Source organism: Rattus rattus, chromosome 8, assembly GCF_011064425.1.
Source record: "Rattus rattus isolate New Zealand chromosome 8, Rrattus_CSIRO_v1, whole genome shotgun sequence".
Taxonomy (NCBI): domain Eukaryota; kingdom Metazoa; phylum Chordata; class Mammalia; order Rodentia; family Muridae; genus Rattus; species Rattus rattus.
In genome coordinates this window covers 42,989,904-43,005,350 of record NC_046161.1, presented here as the reverse complement: position 1 = coordinate 43,005,350, position 15,447 = coordinate 42,989,904, and the positions used below count along the sequence as shown (strand labels likewise).

The window sequence follows — 15,447 nt, the reverse complement described above, 5'->3', positions numbered from 1 at the left end:
CCTCATTTGTTCATCCTATGTAGCTAAGACTCCAACTCCTCAGATTAAATGATGTCTCTCTTCTGATTTTATTAAAATGTAATTTATTTATAATAAATGCATGTATTTAAATTGTATTGTTTGATGGGTTATGACTGTGGTATATGCTCATGTAATAATCATCACAACCCAATGTAGTTCTCATTCTTCATAAAATTTTAATTTTTTCCCATTCAAACTCCATCCTTAAGCAATCACAGATTGGCTTTTTTTTTTTCTTTTTTTCAGACCTGGGGACTGAACCCAGGGCCTTGCACTTGCTAGGCAAGCGCTCTACCACTGAGCTAAATCCCCAACCCCACAGATTGGCTTTTGCCAAGACAGAATGTAGATATAATTATATAATAAAATTTCATATCCAGTTTTTAATTGTATATAGCAAGAATGTGCTTGTACCACTGATGAAATTCCCATGACCAAATGTTCGGAAACATTTGAGTGTCTACGTGGGATGGCAAGTGAGGGGTGTCGAGCACAAATGGCTGAGGGGTTAGGCAGGTAACTGAAACGTGCCGTAGTAGTAAGTGAGAGGCAATGGAAAATTCATGTCCTGTCAAAAGGCATTCAGGTGTAGTTTTTGTTTAAATATGTGCTGGCAAAATGGAGTCAAGAAAATAGGTGAGTACAGAATATGTGCGGAATAACGTTACAGATATTGTTCTAAAGCAGGTGAAACACTTTATATTACACTCGGGGACATGCTTAGAGTGAATGTGAGTTGAAACTAAGGAAGGGAATGAGAGACAAGTTCACAGTGGTTATGTGTGTGCATATGGAGGAGATGCGGGCTGCTTACCATCACAGCATGTTAAAGAGAGAGCATTTGAATCGTAGGGTATTTTCTTTACACAGAAGGCTAAAGAGACTGCATGGACTCTGGCTGCATTTTGCTTTTTTTGCATGTAGTGAGTACTGTATGACTCATCTTTTAAAGAGAAGAGGATGTCGGGAGAGAAACCCATGATTTGGCTTCTGGCTGCTCTGGGATGCTAAGTTGCTTCGCACAGTCACCAAGGGAATTAGCTTTGAGCCCAGGACGCCTGATTAATTTCAACCCTTACTCTACACTGAATCGTTTTGTGCCTTTGGGCAGTGTAGCAGAGAACTACCAAAGGCTAAATACAGCCCTCTGCCAGTTTTAACAGCCCTCCAAGCTAAGAATGGTTTGTGTATTTTAAGTAATGGGAAGAACTACCCTCAACCAGTGCCTTGGAGCTATGACTGGCTTTAGAAAGAAGTCACTGCTACGGAACTCAGTGTGTCTCTAAGGTAAAGCTAATCAGTCAAGCTGCACTTACACACCAAACTGAGAAGATGACCTAGTTATTTCAACAGTAACTATCAGTCTTAGGACTGGAGACATGGCTCATAGGATCCAGATTAGGTCCCCAGCACTAACATAAAGCAGCTCACAACTGCAGCTAACTCAGTTCCAGGGAGTCTGACAACCTCTTCTGGCTTGTGCTGCTCTCTGCATGCACGCGGTATGCATAACTGCATACAGACACACATATGTAATTATCAAAGCAAAAGCAAAGCCAACAGCTGAAGCCTACCTCCTCAAACTGTTCGACCCTTCTTGGGTTGTCAGAGCAAGTGACATTCCCTATAGCCACACACATTTTCAGTAGACTTATTTTCTCTTCTCTGACTAGAATCTAACAGCATCTTATGGACCAGAATGAGAGTGCTTTTTCCTTTTTTCATATTTCAAGTCATTTAACTGTGCAATTGAGGGGCTTCCACCTAAATGTCAATTGGAAGCAATTAATTTGTAATGTAATGACAGGCTGAAAGGCAAATATCAAGAGAAGAGTTTAATAGTATTGTCTAAGTGCTTTCCAAGCAATGAATATACTCAATTAAAACCATATGCTCAGAGATTCTTATCAGTGTTTGGCAGTATCTATCTGTATGAGAAGACATTTTCAAAGATGAAATACATAAAACCTCATTAAAATTCTGTGTTAACAGATGAGCGTTTGCTGCTGATTTGATGATATAAGGAACACAACTTTGAACTTGTTAAGTGAAATGCTATCCACTGCCCCCATCAAGAATTCCATCGTCTCTTTAGAATTACAATGAGCTGGATTCAGTTCCTCAGATATGTGCAGGTGGAGGCCACAGGAAGATGCCAGGTGTCTTCCTCACTGCTCTCTGCATTGTTGCCTGGAGACAGAGCCTCTCACTGAACCTGAAGCTAGGTTTTAGCTAGACCAGCTAGTCAGCATGCTCCGGTGATCCACCTGCCGTTGCTCACCAGTGCTGGGTGTACAGCCCCATGTAGCCACACTCAGCTTTATGTGGGTGTTGGGGATTTGAAATCAGGTCCTCATGTTACATAGCAAGGCCTCTTAAGACCACGGAGCCATCTTTCCAGTCCCTTGATTACTCTTATATTTTGAACTTTAACAGGATAAAATTTGGGAAATTTGTTCTTTCTAATGTAAGTTTTCCTCATCCTACTGGGAAAAATAAGCTTAAATTGTGGAGGTCTGAAAACTCATTAAATCAGAAATCATATGAAAAGGATAACAAAAACATACTATGGGAGAGACAGAAACAGTAAGCAAATTCTACGTGAGAGAGGAAGGGGAGCACTTTGAATAAAATCAGGAACCCTTTTCTTTTCTTTTTTCTTTTCTTTCTTTTCTTTTTTTTTTTTTTTTTTTTTTTTCAAAGCTGAGGACTGAACCCAGGGCCTTGCGCTTACTAGGCAAGCGCTCTACCACTGAGCTAAATCCCCAACCCCCAGGAACCCTTTTCTAACAGTTGCTTGGCCTAGTCTTGTGAATATTATCTAGGCAAGTAAGAGGTGGGCACCTCACTGTCTTGTTAGGTAGTGAAATTTACAACCTCACGTGTCCTTCCTTATCTGACCATGGGAAGTCAGCATCTGGATCTATGTATAACGCATGGCAAATCACTGGGGTTGGCAGTAAACATTGACTCTAATTGTTAAAGACTGGGAAGATTTGCTATGTGTTTAGTCTTTTTGTTTCTACACCTACCCAGGCCTTAACTCTGCTTCTTGGCTCACAATTTCTGAAATCTTTCCTAACTGGATCTTTACAAAGAAAAATTTGCCAACTCATCACAGGACAATTGTGACTGAATACAGCAGCCTCTGTGAAGTGGCTAGCAACAACACAGAATGGAGTAGGTGATCACAGCCTGCACCAATCATCTAATCAGGGCATGTTCTACGTGCTGCCACAGTCTTTAATTATTAAATAGGGAAAATGTTAAATGCATCAAATATTCATACACCTAAGTGCTGAAATCTTGGATTAGGATCTAACTTTCTATTATAGTCCCAGAAGCAGGGTGATTGAAAATTGAAGCAAGTTTTAAAGCACAATGTGCCTTACTGTTATATACATCTACTTCAGTAAGATCTTAGAACAAAATGCTAACGAGTCCTGACCTGATGGCTCAAAAGATGGCTTGGCAGGTAAGTGGTACTTGCTACCAGGCCCAATGACCCGAAGTTCCATCTCTAGAACCCATTTGCATGACAGAATTGACTTGAATAGTTGTTCTCTGATCTCCACACAGCTGCTATGGTATTCAAGTGTTGCTCGAGTAAACAAGATAAAAAGAAAAAATACTGCCCTTGCCTTCTTGGAATGTTCCTTCTTCAATTTAGATTCCAAGGACAAATAGCCTGTCTATGACGTTTATTCATCAAGCAATCACTACCTTCTCTTGGCGTGCGCGTGTGCGCGCGCGCGCGCGCGCACACACACACACACACACACACACACACACACACACACAATGAATGAAATAATCATGAAGTCCCCAGAAAACCTACATTAAATGAAACAGAAAAGATTGTATTTGTCCCTGCAATCGGGTGTAGGATTATAACAAATAATTGAATGTAAGGTAGGCTCCAAGACAAAGAAAAAACAAAGATGGAGAGTAAATGGGTGCTTGGTAAACACAGTATCAAATCCTTAACACCTTTCCACTCCTGCAAATCCATAGACTTTATTTTCCTGTTCAACCTGTTTAAAATTGGTTGTAAAAAATGTAAAGAATCTTTATTAAGTTTGGGAGGAAAAGGGTGAAGTTGGTATATGGCAGACGTGAACAACCACCCAGGGTAGCTATAAGGTCCGACAACACAGATTTGTGAGATCATAGAAAGCCTCTATGTATGTATCTTGGATTGTGAAAGTTCTTAGTCACCACGTTTTATGAACTCTCAGGTCTTTGGGAACGCAAAGGCTAATGTTTTTCTGCTTATTAAAGGAGTGCTGCCCTCAGATATTCCAAGGGAAGAATCCAACTAAAGCATTATTCATAAAAATCACAGTATCCTCGAAAAACGACTGTACTTCGCTTTCTGCATGAAGTGGCATCATCATTAGTAACCCCAGTCTTGATCCCAGTCTACAGCTGCCCATTTATTGTCCATTCCCTCCTATCCAACAGGACACTGACAGGTATAGGTCAATCCTGTACAGAACGGCTTAGGTTTCTGTACCTTGACAAGCAAACTATTTGCTCAAGAACTCTCTAGAAACTTAAAAATCTGCCCCACTCTATAAATTGATTTTCAATATATGAGAAAGTGGGGTTCACCAAATCTTTAGCAGTGTCTTCGGTTTTCTTGCAGAAGAGTATCTCTCTGGGAAGGAAGTATGCAAAAATTCAGTGAACAGATTATCTGTCAAACACTGCTTCAAATGAAGATAAATGGTGCTTCCTCTAAGTTATCTGAACTTTTAACGTGCTACAGCACACTTGAGCTTCCTAAGGTCATTAAAACACTCATCACTTACTAAAGTCATTGTCCTTATATCATTTCCAAGGTAGTAGCATTTATTTCTGGTGAAGGACTTGAAAAACACTGAGTGGCTATGAAGAGACAAGAGAAGGAAGAAGGGATAGGAGTGTGAGGGGAAGAAAGTCACCATGAGTCCAGTTAAGTACATGTCAGGTGATGGAAGCCATCAGTGGGACACAACAAATATGCATAATGTTGATCAGCTGAGGAAGACCATGCAAGTCAAAGTGGACAGGAATCAGGACAGTGCATCAGTGGAGGAGCCAGGTTCAAAATTATGCATTTGGTTGACTTAGACATCAGGCATAGGTGCTTTTTTTTTTTTTTTTTTTTAAAACAGAAATTGGGAAGACTAAAGAAGTAGCTTAAAGGGGTCTGGAAAAATGAACTGAATGCTTGAGATTTGGCTGGGAAGATAGTGGGGTCTTCCGATCACTCTTTTTGGATTTCTCTCCCCTCTTCCTTCCTGCCCCTCTTTTCCTTCTTCAATAGCTCTTTTAATACCACCTAGCACTAAGTCCTCAATCAGTCCCTTTTTGTTACTATGTGTGTGTGTGCATGTGCACATGCTGTTAAGTAGAGATCAGGGAGACAGGAGTGGTACTAAGGTCATCCGGGCTTTCTGCAAGCTTTCTTCCTCTCAATGGCTCCACTGGTCTCCTTTTAATATCCTCAATATTCTAAGAATTTTAATTCTTTAGAGAAATGCTAATAGGAGCCCACTTCAACACAAGCTATCCAGCTGCTTAACCCCAGGTGCTAACTTTTCAGACTACTCTTAGAACCCATTTTAGGATCAGCATGTGCCACTACCAACACTCTAAGGACACTCACTTTGTGCCCCAACTGAGTAGTCTGTTCTTGGGAACATTTACTTGTCCCCTTGGGGTAACTTCAAAGGTTTATGCTAGTTCCTACTTCCAGGGTACAGTATATGTGACACATGGTAACCTTGACACTTCTGCACATACTAAGAACAAAGATTTGGATATCCATTGACTTTCACTTAAAATAAAGTTTATGTGAGGAAACACAATAAACTTGTTACACTATCAGTCAACCAGAGCCTACCCCTGATGACCATATACATTCCAGAACAGAAATGAAGCCCACTCCCTCTGGGTCCTCCCATGCACAAATGCACTTTTAGGTTTTTGGGGAGCTGAGTACTTGAGCCTAGTGTTGTCTTTAATTAGCACCTTCCTTCAAGCTAGTCTCATTTGCTGAGGTACTAACCATTTTTATCTAAGACTTTTTAATCCTTACTCCCAATGTCCAACTTGAAGGAAAAAACTTTTTAGTACCGACTTGGAGGTTAAATGGCAAGACAGATTTCCTTGAGCCCTATTTACACTTAAAGCATTAGATAAAAAGGACTCAGCCTCTTCTGAACTCTGGCAGCTGACTGACTTTGGAGGTGGTGTTTCTCAACATTCAACTATCTCTCCGCAGTCTAAAGCTCATAGTATATATGTGGACTTCCTTTCTCAATCGTTTGTTCTGATTAAAGCTCTGCTAACTTCCTTTTAGATATCAAGGATACTAACTACTGTGAAGTGGGTAAGGTTCAAAGAATCTCAGCTGAAAGACCTTGGAGAACCCACATTTTTGGACTGCCCCCACAAAAAAATTAAGTACATCTTTCTTACGGGTTGGTGTGACAATCAAGTGACGAACTATAAAGCTCCATGTGAGCAAAGCCACCTATGGACCTTGCTCATTTAAGTGCCTGGTGCAGGCAACAGGAAGCACGGAATAATTGTCAGCTCAACCTACTGGGCAACGGGCTCTAGCACGGTAACACGCTTAATCGGAAGTAGCTAATATTGTTGGTATCTTCCCTGGTCACAATTTCCAGTCTTCTCACTATTTATCCACTATATTAATTTTCATCTGCAGATGTGGTCTAACAGTCAGTGTAGCATATCTTTATCTCATTTTAAGTAAGTCTGAAGAGACAGGGGTCTGAAAACAAAACAAAAATCCCACAAACTTTCTCCCAATACCACTTTGGGGAATACATGGTTAAGAGAAAAATATTAGCCTAGGAAGGACCAGCCACTTAGAGAACTAAACAGTTATCATGGGAAGCCATCACAACCAATATAGAATGGCATTACTAAGTGAAAGGTCTAGTGTGGCTGCTACCCATTAGCTTCTCCATTCAGAACACATTCTGGCTCTTGATGTGTTAAGTTCATCTGCTGCTGGGTACACACCCATCACTGGGGAGGCTTAGGTAGGATTTCCAGTTCTAGACCAACCTGGGCAACACAGCGAGGCCCTTTCAGTAGTTTTATAAAACCATTCTTAGATTGAAAGAGTGAAGACAAAAGATGTCAAATGATCACGGTGAGCAGAAAAAAAATGAGTGACAGTGATTAGACTTAGGTCCCACTAGCATATTTTTGTGACAGTAGATTGACGCTAATGAAGTTGGAGTTGATTAAATGGTATGACACCTGCAAATGTTCATTTGAAGTCTTTGTAAAAGTAGGCTGCACATTTGGCTGAACTTGTTAGAGTACTTTCTTTTAGTGTGTTTAAAATTGAGTCTGGTCAGGCCTTTCGGAGCATGCCTTTAATATCAGCACGTGGGAGGTAGAGGCAGTCTTGTCAGAGGTACAAAATGAGACATCCCAAGACTGGGAATCTGTAGACATTTGTAAAGAAAAAGAAGAAAGAACGCAGAAGGGGTGTATAGTTAGGTGGCGAGGAAAGGTGTAAAGATAAAGCAACTGATAAAGGACATTTGTTCTCAACATGAATTCAAGGGTAGTCAGGGGTAAAGAGGAAGATAGTTACAAAAGCTTGAATTCGAAGTCTCAAAGTAATCAGGGAGGATTGTGGAACTCAGATACAGTTGGATTCCACATTGAGTAACTGTTACTCAATCCTGGTGTAAGGCTCGGGCCTGTAAATCCCAGCACCTGGGAGGCCCAGGTGCGAGAATGAGTTCAAGACTATCCAGGGAAGTCTACACTATTAGAGACTCTACATCACTCAAATAATCACTTAGTTTTGTGTCTACCTAAGAAAACCCAATCACTTAGCTTTGTGATTACCTAAGAAAACCCTTCCTACATTCTTCCTGGCCCCAGATGGAAGGATATTAAGCCCCTCAATTATGTAACACGGGCTATCCTGTAACTCAGAGACTGCTTCCCGAGTACTGAGATTAAAAATGTGTTACTATGTCCGGTTAACTTTTGATAGCCTATAATAACCGCCCACATCGGTGAAAGTACGTCAGTAAAAATCAAACTGCCGTTACACCAAGAAATGATTTTGGAAAGGCCTTGTTTGCAAGCTAAGTGAGGGGAGACATTTGCTCTACGCTGAGATTCGGGTTGCGAGAGCAGATCCTAACGCAACCAGACGCTGCTGCAGCACACTTCTTAAGAGGTCGAGTTTGACGCCTGGGATCGGGTAGGGCGAGAATCTGCCTTGGCGGCTTCGGCTACGGCTGCGGCCACCGACGGGCACTCGACGTCTGTCGGTCCGAACGCTAGGTCGCGCTGGTGGCCGAGGTCCTGGCTGATTCGGATCAAGTCTAGTAACCAGGAAGCTGTCTCCGGAGACCATCGCCCAAGCCATGGCCGACGGGTTGAGATCTCCTTGGGAGGATCGGTGGGCCATCCTGTTGGCTTGATCGCCGGCGGACAGCGACACCGAGTTCTGGGCCATCTTCAAACACCGCCTGCAGTGTTTGCTAGACGTACGTCGATCAAACTGGGCCCTCGGCAGCACCGCAGATCACTCCAGCCCGCGTCGGACGCAACCGTTACCGATCCCAGCCGCCATTTTTCGTGCAACGGCGGAAGGAGGAGCCGCCGGAAACGGGCTCTTGTCCCGTGCGCATGCGTGTTTTGCCTGCGCTTGCGCAGGACGGGCGTTTACGTCGTGACGTCTGAACGAGAGGACGTGGGTGTTTCTGAGAGTGCGCACTAGGGTCGGTGGGCCGCGAGCAGACAGCCTAGGCCTGAGACTGGAACGGCGCGGAGATGGGGGCGGCGGCCGCGGAGGCCGACCGCACTCTGTTCGTGGGTAACCTGGAGACGAAGGTGACGGAGGAGCTCCTCTTCGAGCTGTTCCACCAGGTAAGGGGCGAGCGCGGTCCTAGGGCGGCTGTGGCATTCACGGGCTCGGACAAGGAGCGGAGCGCGCCAGGCCGGAATTCCGGGACGTTCGGGCCAAAAGTGACGTCTGATGATGGGGACATCTGCGTCTCCACCCCGGTGAAGTCCAGGGATCCGAGGTGGAACCTCAGTATTGCTTTCCCGTTTTCCTACGTACCTTGCCTTCCCTTAATTGAGTTAATTGGCCTTTGCTTCATCGCACAGGTGGAGTTTCCGATTCCATTTCCGCTTAACTTCCGTGTGAAATTGCAGACATTAAAGTGTTTTAAAATCTCCATAAACATAAAGTAGGGGAGCAGTACTGGCATGTTTATCTAAAACGTGTGAATAATTCTACCTATCTCGTTCCTTCTTGCTTTATGACTCAATAGCTGGTTATATTTGATTAATAGGTGCGGAAGTTTTTTGGTTTTTTTTTTTTTTTGGTAGTCGAAGAAAATCCACTTTGCCTTCTAAGTGTTCGTTTCCATGTAGTGGGAAAGTGGTAAAGTGGTAGCTCTTGGTTGTCTTGTTAAGACGTCACACAGTCATGTGAGATGTAGGTTTTATATTGTACTTTCTATTCTTTGTCAGTATTATAAATAATGTAGTAAAAAAGACTTTCCCCAAATAATCTCGATATCAAGTCGGAACTAGAATAATTTTACTAAAAGGGAAGTAAGTAGATGTCCAGCCCTTGTCGGGACATTTTATTTTTGATGAGGTGTTGATTATATACCTTTTGTTTACAACTTGTGTTCTCTTCTTTATAGTATTTGAGACAGAGAGACAGTCTCTATAGCCTTGGTAGCCCTGGGACTCCGAGGCTGACTTTGAGCTGGTCCTCCTGCCTGCATCCCTTGACATCTGACAATACAGGCATGTGCCACCATGACAGGCTTGCATTCTCCTTTATTTCTGAAATTTAAATGTCTTCCTGAAATTGCCTTGTTTAAGTTCTGAATATTTTTCTTTGCAGGCTGGGCCAGTAATAAAGGTGAAAATCCCAAAAGATAAAGATGGCAAACTGAAGCAGTTTGCATTTGTGAATTTCAAACACGAAGTGTCTGTTCCCTACGCCATGAATCTTCTCAATGGAATCAAACTTTTCGGGAGGCCTATCAAAATTCAGTTTAGATCAGGTAATGGCTCAGATATAGTGGTATTACGGGAAGGGTTTTTGGTTTCTTTTGCTTTCAATTTACTATTCCGGTTTGTCTTTTGAGACAGGGTTTTGGGTATTCTAGGCTAGCTTCAGAGTCACTGTGTAAGGCATGCATGGCTTTGAACTCTCCATCCTCCTGGTATACCTCCCAAGTACTGGGTCTAGGCATCAACTCCACACCAGACTTCTAAAGTTTGGGAGTGGGGCGTTAATGATGATGAAAATACTTTATACTTTTCCCATGGCCAGACTGGGAAACAGATATTAAGTAGTATCATGTTTGAAGTGCTTTTTTTTTGCATTTCTGGTATTAATGTACTTAAGAAACTGTGAGGCAGTTCACAGTGATTTGATTTTAGTTTGGGGGGGAGTTGGTGTTGCTTTTGAACTGTTAATCTCTTTTGGAATAATTTAGATCGGAGGAAACATTTCAAGTTGTTGGGCTTTTTGGTTTTCAATTAGAAATTTTGAAATTCCTTCATTTTAGGAAGTAGTCACATCTCTCAGGACGCCAGTACGTCATATCCCCAGCACCATATGGGAAACTTAAGCCCTACGTCCACATCTCCTAACAGGTACTGTCTCTCATTCACTATTAAAGCCATTAATAAGAAAATTTCTGAGGTAAAGACCTTAGAATGCACCAGTGAATAGCTTCCTTCATAATGGCTCTGAGGTTTTGCTGCTGACTGTGCTAGTTAATGGAGTGCTTGTTTTCTAAGAAGCCTGGAGGCAGATAGGTGATGTGGTTCTTTTGCACTAAATTAAGGGCAACTTTTATATGTACATTTGTAACATGCATAGTCAGGTCCTCCCCACATGGACATGGATGGAATTGAAACAAAAAATGTTATTTACCACAATGGAACCATATTGTACCCCACCCACCCACCCACCCAAAGTTTTAAAGTTTCAAATTAACTCTGTAGGAACTTTATCACTGTTGTTTCTTTCTTGCTTTTTAAGATCATCAAAGTGACTACTGGACTGACCTAGTGACCTGGGGTCTAGAGCTGCCTCCGCCATGGAGTCTTTAGTTAAGTTCTTTGGTCCCATCCAGGGCAAGGAAGGAAAGATGAGTGAAATGATCTCTGAGGTCCCTGTAGATTATTGAAGGTTAGAGGTCACACTGTATTCACCTAACTCCTTTGTTTGCTTTAGGTGCTGATATATACATACATATATATATATTTTGTTTTGTTTATAAATTCTGTAGAGCCATAATATGCCCATTCATAAATAGCTTTCACTTAAGAAAAATTAAACTTAGACCTGTCGTGTATTGATTACCTCATCAGATCCTTTCCATGTATGATATCAATTACTTTTTGAGGCATCTATATGAAGTAGGATTTACTCACCTCTAGAGACTTTTTGCTGCAGAAAGTATGGAATGGAGGTTAACTTGCCCAAGTTTGAACTGCGTGTAAGTATTGTGTGGAGACAAACCTGGGTGGTGTGATCAAGCCACAGTATGATAGACTTCAAATCTAGATGAAGACATGTGCCTTGTGACTACCTGTTTAATTACTGTAATTAGTTCTCAGGAGGGGGAGTACAAAGTGCTTCGAAAGAATTTTAACAGCAAGAGATGATGCAGATGGATGAGGAACTGAAAGAAGCCAGTGTGAGAGCAGAGGGGGAGTTTGAGGAAGTCCACAAAGGCTGAGTAAGCGTCTAGGGCTACAATCAAGGTTTGTCCTAAAGAAGAGGAAAGCTTGAAATACGATGATAAGAAGTTCCAGGTTTAGAGTTAGTTGGTCACAGGGGAAGAATGAGGATGTATTAGAAGGGACAATAGTGAAAGTCCAATAAGAACTGTAGGCAGCAACCTTGTGGGACTATTGGGCCAAGGCTGTTTTGGATGAAGGCATTGCTAAGGCTGGAGAGAATTGGATGGCTGCTGTGAAGGAGCTCTTGGAAGGAGGAATTATCAAAAGCAATAGTACAAAAAACGTCCTCCTCTTTTGCCAGCTGAAATTGACTAGTGGTGTTCAAACACTTAAACTAGTTGGAGCACAAAGGTGTCTTCAACCACTTTGACATAACATAGTCAAAGGTATGCTAAATGGATCAAAAATTTCCCACCCTTAGAGTTTCTTGGGAGGGCTGAGGAGGAATACTAGCTCACCTTAGCTTTACTCATAGGCTAAAGTGGATCATTTTAATATTCTGACATAAAGTAAATTGTACTTTTTGCCCTTCTTAGCATCTGGACAAATTATCTGCTCTGAGACACTCCTCCCCCCAGAAACTAAAGGAGAACCCTTATTTTTCTTACCTTTGAGTAGTCTAGTCAACACCAAGACAATGAAATAAATGGTTATTTGTCCAGACCTTTACACTTAAATGACTCAGAAATACCTACATAACTGCTCCAGTTTAAAAAAGGAAAATTTATAGTTTCTTTTACTCTGTTTATAGCCAGGTAATAAGATCTCAGTCTGAACGATGGCACTAATTAGCTTGAGGACCAATGCCTCTTTTTTTCTATAAAGTCAAGTCGTTAATGCTTTAGATGTGTGCTGGTCATGTTACACAGCTCTATTTGGCTCCTAGGCTCCTAGTTTGCTTTCCCTGCACTAGCCTTTCCCACAGTTGGGGCTGTTCTGCCTCCAGGTAATCATACTCTTCACTTTTCACTTTCACTGTCTCCTTCTCAGAAAGACTGATCCAGTCTTTAAGTTGACTGATCGGCCAGCTTAAAATTGTATGTCTTGTCTTTCCTCCAGCTCTCCCCGTCAGATAACTCATGGAAGCTCTGCTTCTCCTGTCGTTCTCAGCACTGAGAAGCAGCTGGCTGCTGCCGTTTGCTGGCTGACGAGCATTCTTGGTTTGTCTTTGCAGCTATGAAAGGACGGTGGGTAACGTGACTCCGCCAGCACAGATGGTCCAGAGGTCCTTTTCAACTCCAGAAGATTATCAGCGGCAAGCAGTGGTAGGCAGATCCCATGGTCCCCTAATTTAGTTGCTATGACAAAGTCATACTTGGGTTAAAGTGTTCCCATTGTATCAGATAACTTTTCACTTCTCAGTTTTATTACTTACATTTTTAGGCATAAATTAACTTTTTATTTTAATTCTTAATACTTTGTTGGATATTTAGACTAGTGTGATCGTTATAGTTTTACTAATTGAACATGCATCTTCTAGACCAACTTCCTTGAAGTGGTTTTTATAGTATCATGAGACCTAGCCTAAAACCCAAATCAACTGTGTTTTTGTTTTTGCTTTTTTCGAGGCAGGGTTTCATTATGTAGGTCTTACTATCCCGCAGCTTTGTATAGATCAGGCTACCCTTGAACTCAGAGATCTGCCTACCTTTTCCTCCAGCTTTTATCAACTTTTACCAGCTTCTGAGATGCACAACCTATTTCTGCTCTCCTGCTCTCTTTCTTAGAGCGCAGTCTGCATTCTGCTGCATGCTTCTCTCTTGAAATAGTTTCTTTGTTAAAGACAGTGTCTTAGCACTCAGAGGTCATATGCCACCTTCACAAAGCTTTTCCTCATGCTAGTGAAGATCTAGTTCTTTGTGTGTTTGTTACAACGACTCATAGGATAGTCATTTCAAGTGATATCTTTAATTGTGTTCTTGGAAGAACGCAATTATGTCTGAGTATCTTTAAGTAGACATTCAAGGTGGACAACACTATAGTATTGGGCCACATTTAATTATGTTCAGCTTGGGATGCATCTAGGCCAGGGTGATTTTGATTTTCCTTTATTCTATATATTGTTGACTGACTAAATGTGTATATGTTGGCTTTGCAATCAAGAGGCGCTTAGAGTTAATATTTCATTTTTCTTCCCTCAGATGAACAGTGTTTTCAGACAGATGTCATATGTTGGGAAATTTGGTTCTCCACATGCAGATCAGTTGGGATTTTCACCGTCAGTTCAACCACATGGTCACACCTTTAACCAGTCTTCCAGCTCCCAGTGGCGCCAAGATGCAGTGTCATCACAGCGTAAAAGACAGAATTCTCACCCCTACCTAGCAGATAGACACTATAGCCGTGAGCAGCGCTACTCTGATCATGGGTCTGATTATCATTACAGAGGAGGCCGAGAGGATTTCTACTATGACGACAGGAATCATGATGGCTGGAGCCATGATTATGATAACAGAAGGGACAGTAGTAGAGGTGGAAAGTGGCCCTCATCCCGACACTAACAAGCATTCCAAGGACATTGTTTACAGGGCCATTTTCGGTCCTTTTAACTAAGTTGTTGCAGAAATATTTCTAAAAACTGTACAGAGTAATCCCACAATTTTCCACCTGTCTTTGAAAAAAATGTTTTTAAACCTAGTAACAGTTCGTAGAGAACTGAGAACCGTGGCTCCTCGTGTGCTGCTTTAATCACCTGACCTCAGGGTTCTGATGAGGAAGGTTTATACAAAAGAGTGAGCACCATTCTAGTCATTTCAGACAGTCTGGGAAAGATGAGTATGTAGATGGGTTGTATTATAAAGCAAATATTTTACTTATCTCACCTTTTGTGTTGCAAGAAATATCTTGGTAATGAATCAACTTGGTGTATATAATAGGAAACATCTAAGTTGGTAGTCTGAAATGGCTGTCTGCATTTTGTTAATAAATGAGAAAATGGAACTTCTCAGTAATCTGTTTATTAATAGTTTATTTAAGACAGTTTATTGGCTTTGCTTAGAGATAAATCATATTTTCTAACTCAGAATTTAAGTACAAATTCTGTGGTATGCTCTTGAATTTTATCACAATTGAACACGTTATAAATCTTTTACTAGTTCATTCTAAGAACTTTAAAATTCTTTCATTAAGCTATATTTGATGTATTACTAGTCACTCAGGAAGCTCAATATATACAATGTATATTTTTACATAAAATGACAGTGTTGATGAAAATTCTTTTTTAGAAAGATGTTAGTACATAGAGAAAATGGCAAAATGTTTCACTGGAAGGATTATAATTTTGAAATTTTGTTTAACAAAACTTCCATGTTTCAAGATCCTGTTGTTCTTTTCACTGAAAAATCGTTTTTAAGAATTCATTCCGAGAAAAAAATGTGGATTCTCTTTATACCACAGCATTTATACTATGTTCCTTTTAATGTATTAAATACACAAAAAGAATGTGTCCCTTTATTTTGGCATCACTGACATCAAGGGCATGTGAGTTAGCAGTGTACTTTTAATCATATCAGTTCACACTTTGGTAAGGTTCCCATCCAACAGCATCTTCTGTAGATTTGCTTTGATGGATGCCTAGAGTGCTATCAACATAAATTATGGTATAGAGCCATGTGAACATTAATTAGTTCCTTTGTCTGCTTTCTATACTGA

The 15,447-nt window shown here is 41.3% G+C and overlaps 2 protein-coding genes across 4 annotated transcripts; one reads left to right on the top strand and one right to left on the bottom strand.

Moving 5' to 3' along the window:
- Positions 1-7,410: 7,410 nt before the first annotated feature.
- On the bottom strand, positions 7,411-8,703 carry C8H11orf71 (chromosome 8 C11orf71 homolog). Its single transcript, XM_032909784.1, has one exon. It carries the CDS (start codon positions 8,525-8,527, stop codon positions 8,174-8,176), a length of 354 nt encoding a protein of 117 aa, XP_032765675.1. The 5' UTR covers positions 8,528-8,703; the 3' UTR covers positions 7,411-8,173.
- A 43-nt stretch (positions 8,704-8,746) lies between these two features.
- Positions 8,747-15,237, top strand: Rbm7 (RNA binding motif protein 7). 3 transcript variants are annotated; one of them, XM_032909782.1, is made up of 6 exons: positions 8,820-8,940; positions 9,732-9,837; positions 9,938-10,100; positions 10,611-10,698; positions 12,971-13,061; positions 13,938-15,237. In XM_032909782.1, exons 3-6 carry the CDS (start codon positions 10,040-10,042, stop codon positions 14,295-14,297), a joined length of 600 nt encoding a protein of 199 aa, XP_032765673.1. In that variant the 5' UTR covers positions 8,820-8,940; positions 9,732-9,837; positions 9,938-10,039; the 3' UTR covers positions 14,298-15,237. The 3 variants fall into 3 exon arrangements, with proteins under 3 accessions (XP_032765671.1, XP_032765674.1, XP_032765673.1); XM_032909780.1 differs by lacking the exon at positions 9,732-9,837 and having other exon boundaries at positions 8,747-8,940; XM_032909783.1 differs by lacking the exon at positions 9,732-9,837 and having other exon boundaries at positions 8,747-8,940; positions 12,971-13,065; positions 13,938-14,044.
- Positions 15,238-15,447: the final 210 nt, after the last annotated feature.

Bases quoted from the DNA above. Each gene is read 5' to 3' on its own strand.
- C8H11orf71 (XM_032909784.1), bottom strand. From the start codon at position 8,527: ATGGCCCAGAACTCGGTGTCGCTGTCCGCCGGCGATCAAGCCAACAGG.
- Rbm7 (XM_032909780.1), top strand. From the start codon at position 8,845: ATGGGGGCGGCGGCCGCGGAGGCCGACCGCACTCTGTTCGTGGGTAAC. The intron at 8,941-9,937 runs GTAAGGGGCGAG...TTTTCTTTGCAG, and splicing joins TCTTCGAGCTGTTCCACCAG to GCTGGGCCAGTAATAAAGGT. The intron at 10,699-12,970 runs GTACTGTCTCTC...TTGTCTTTGCAG, and splicing joins ACGTCCACATCTCCTAACAG to CTATGAAAGGACGGTGGGTA.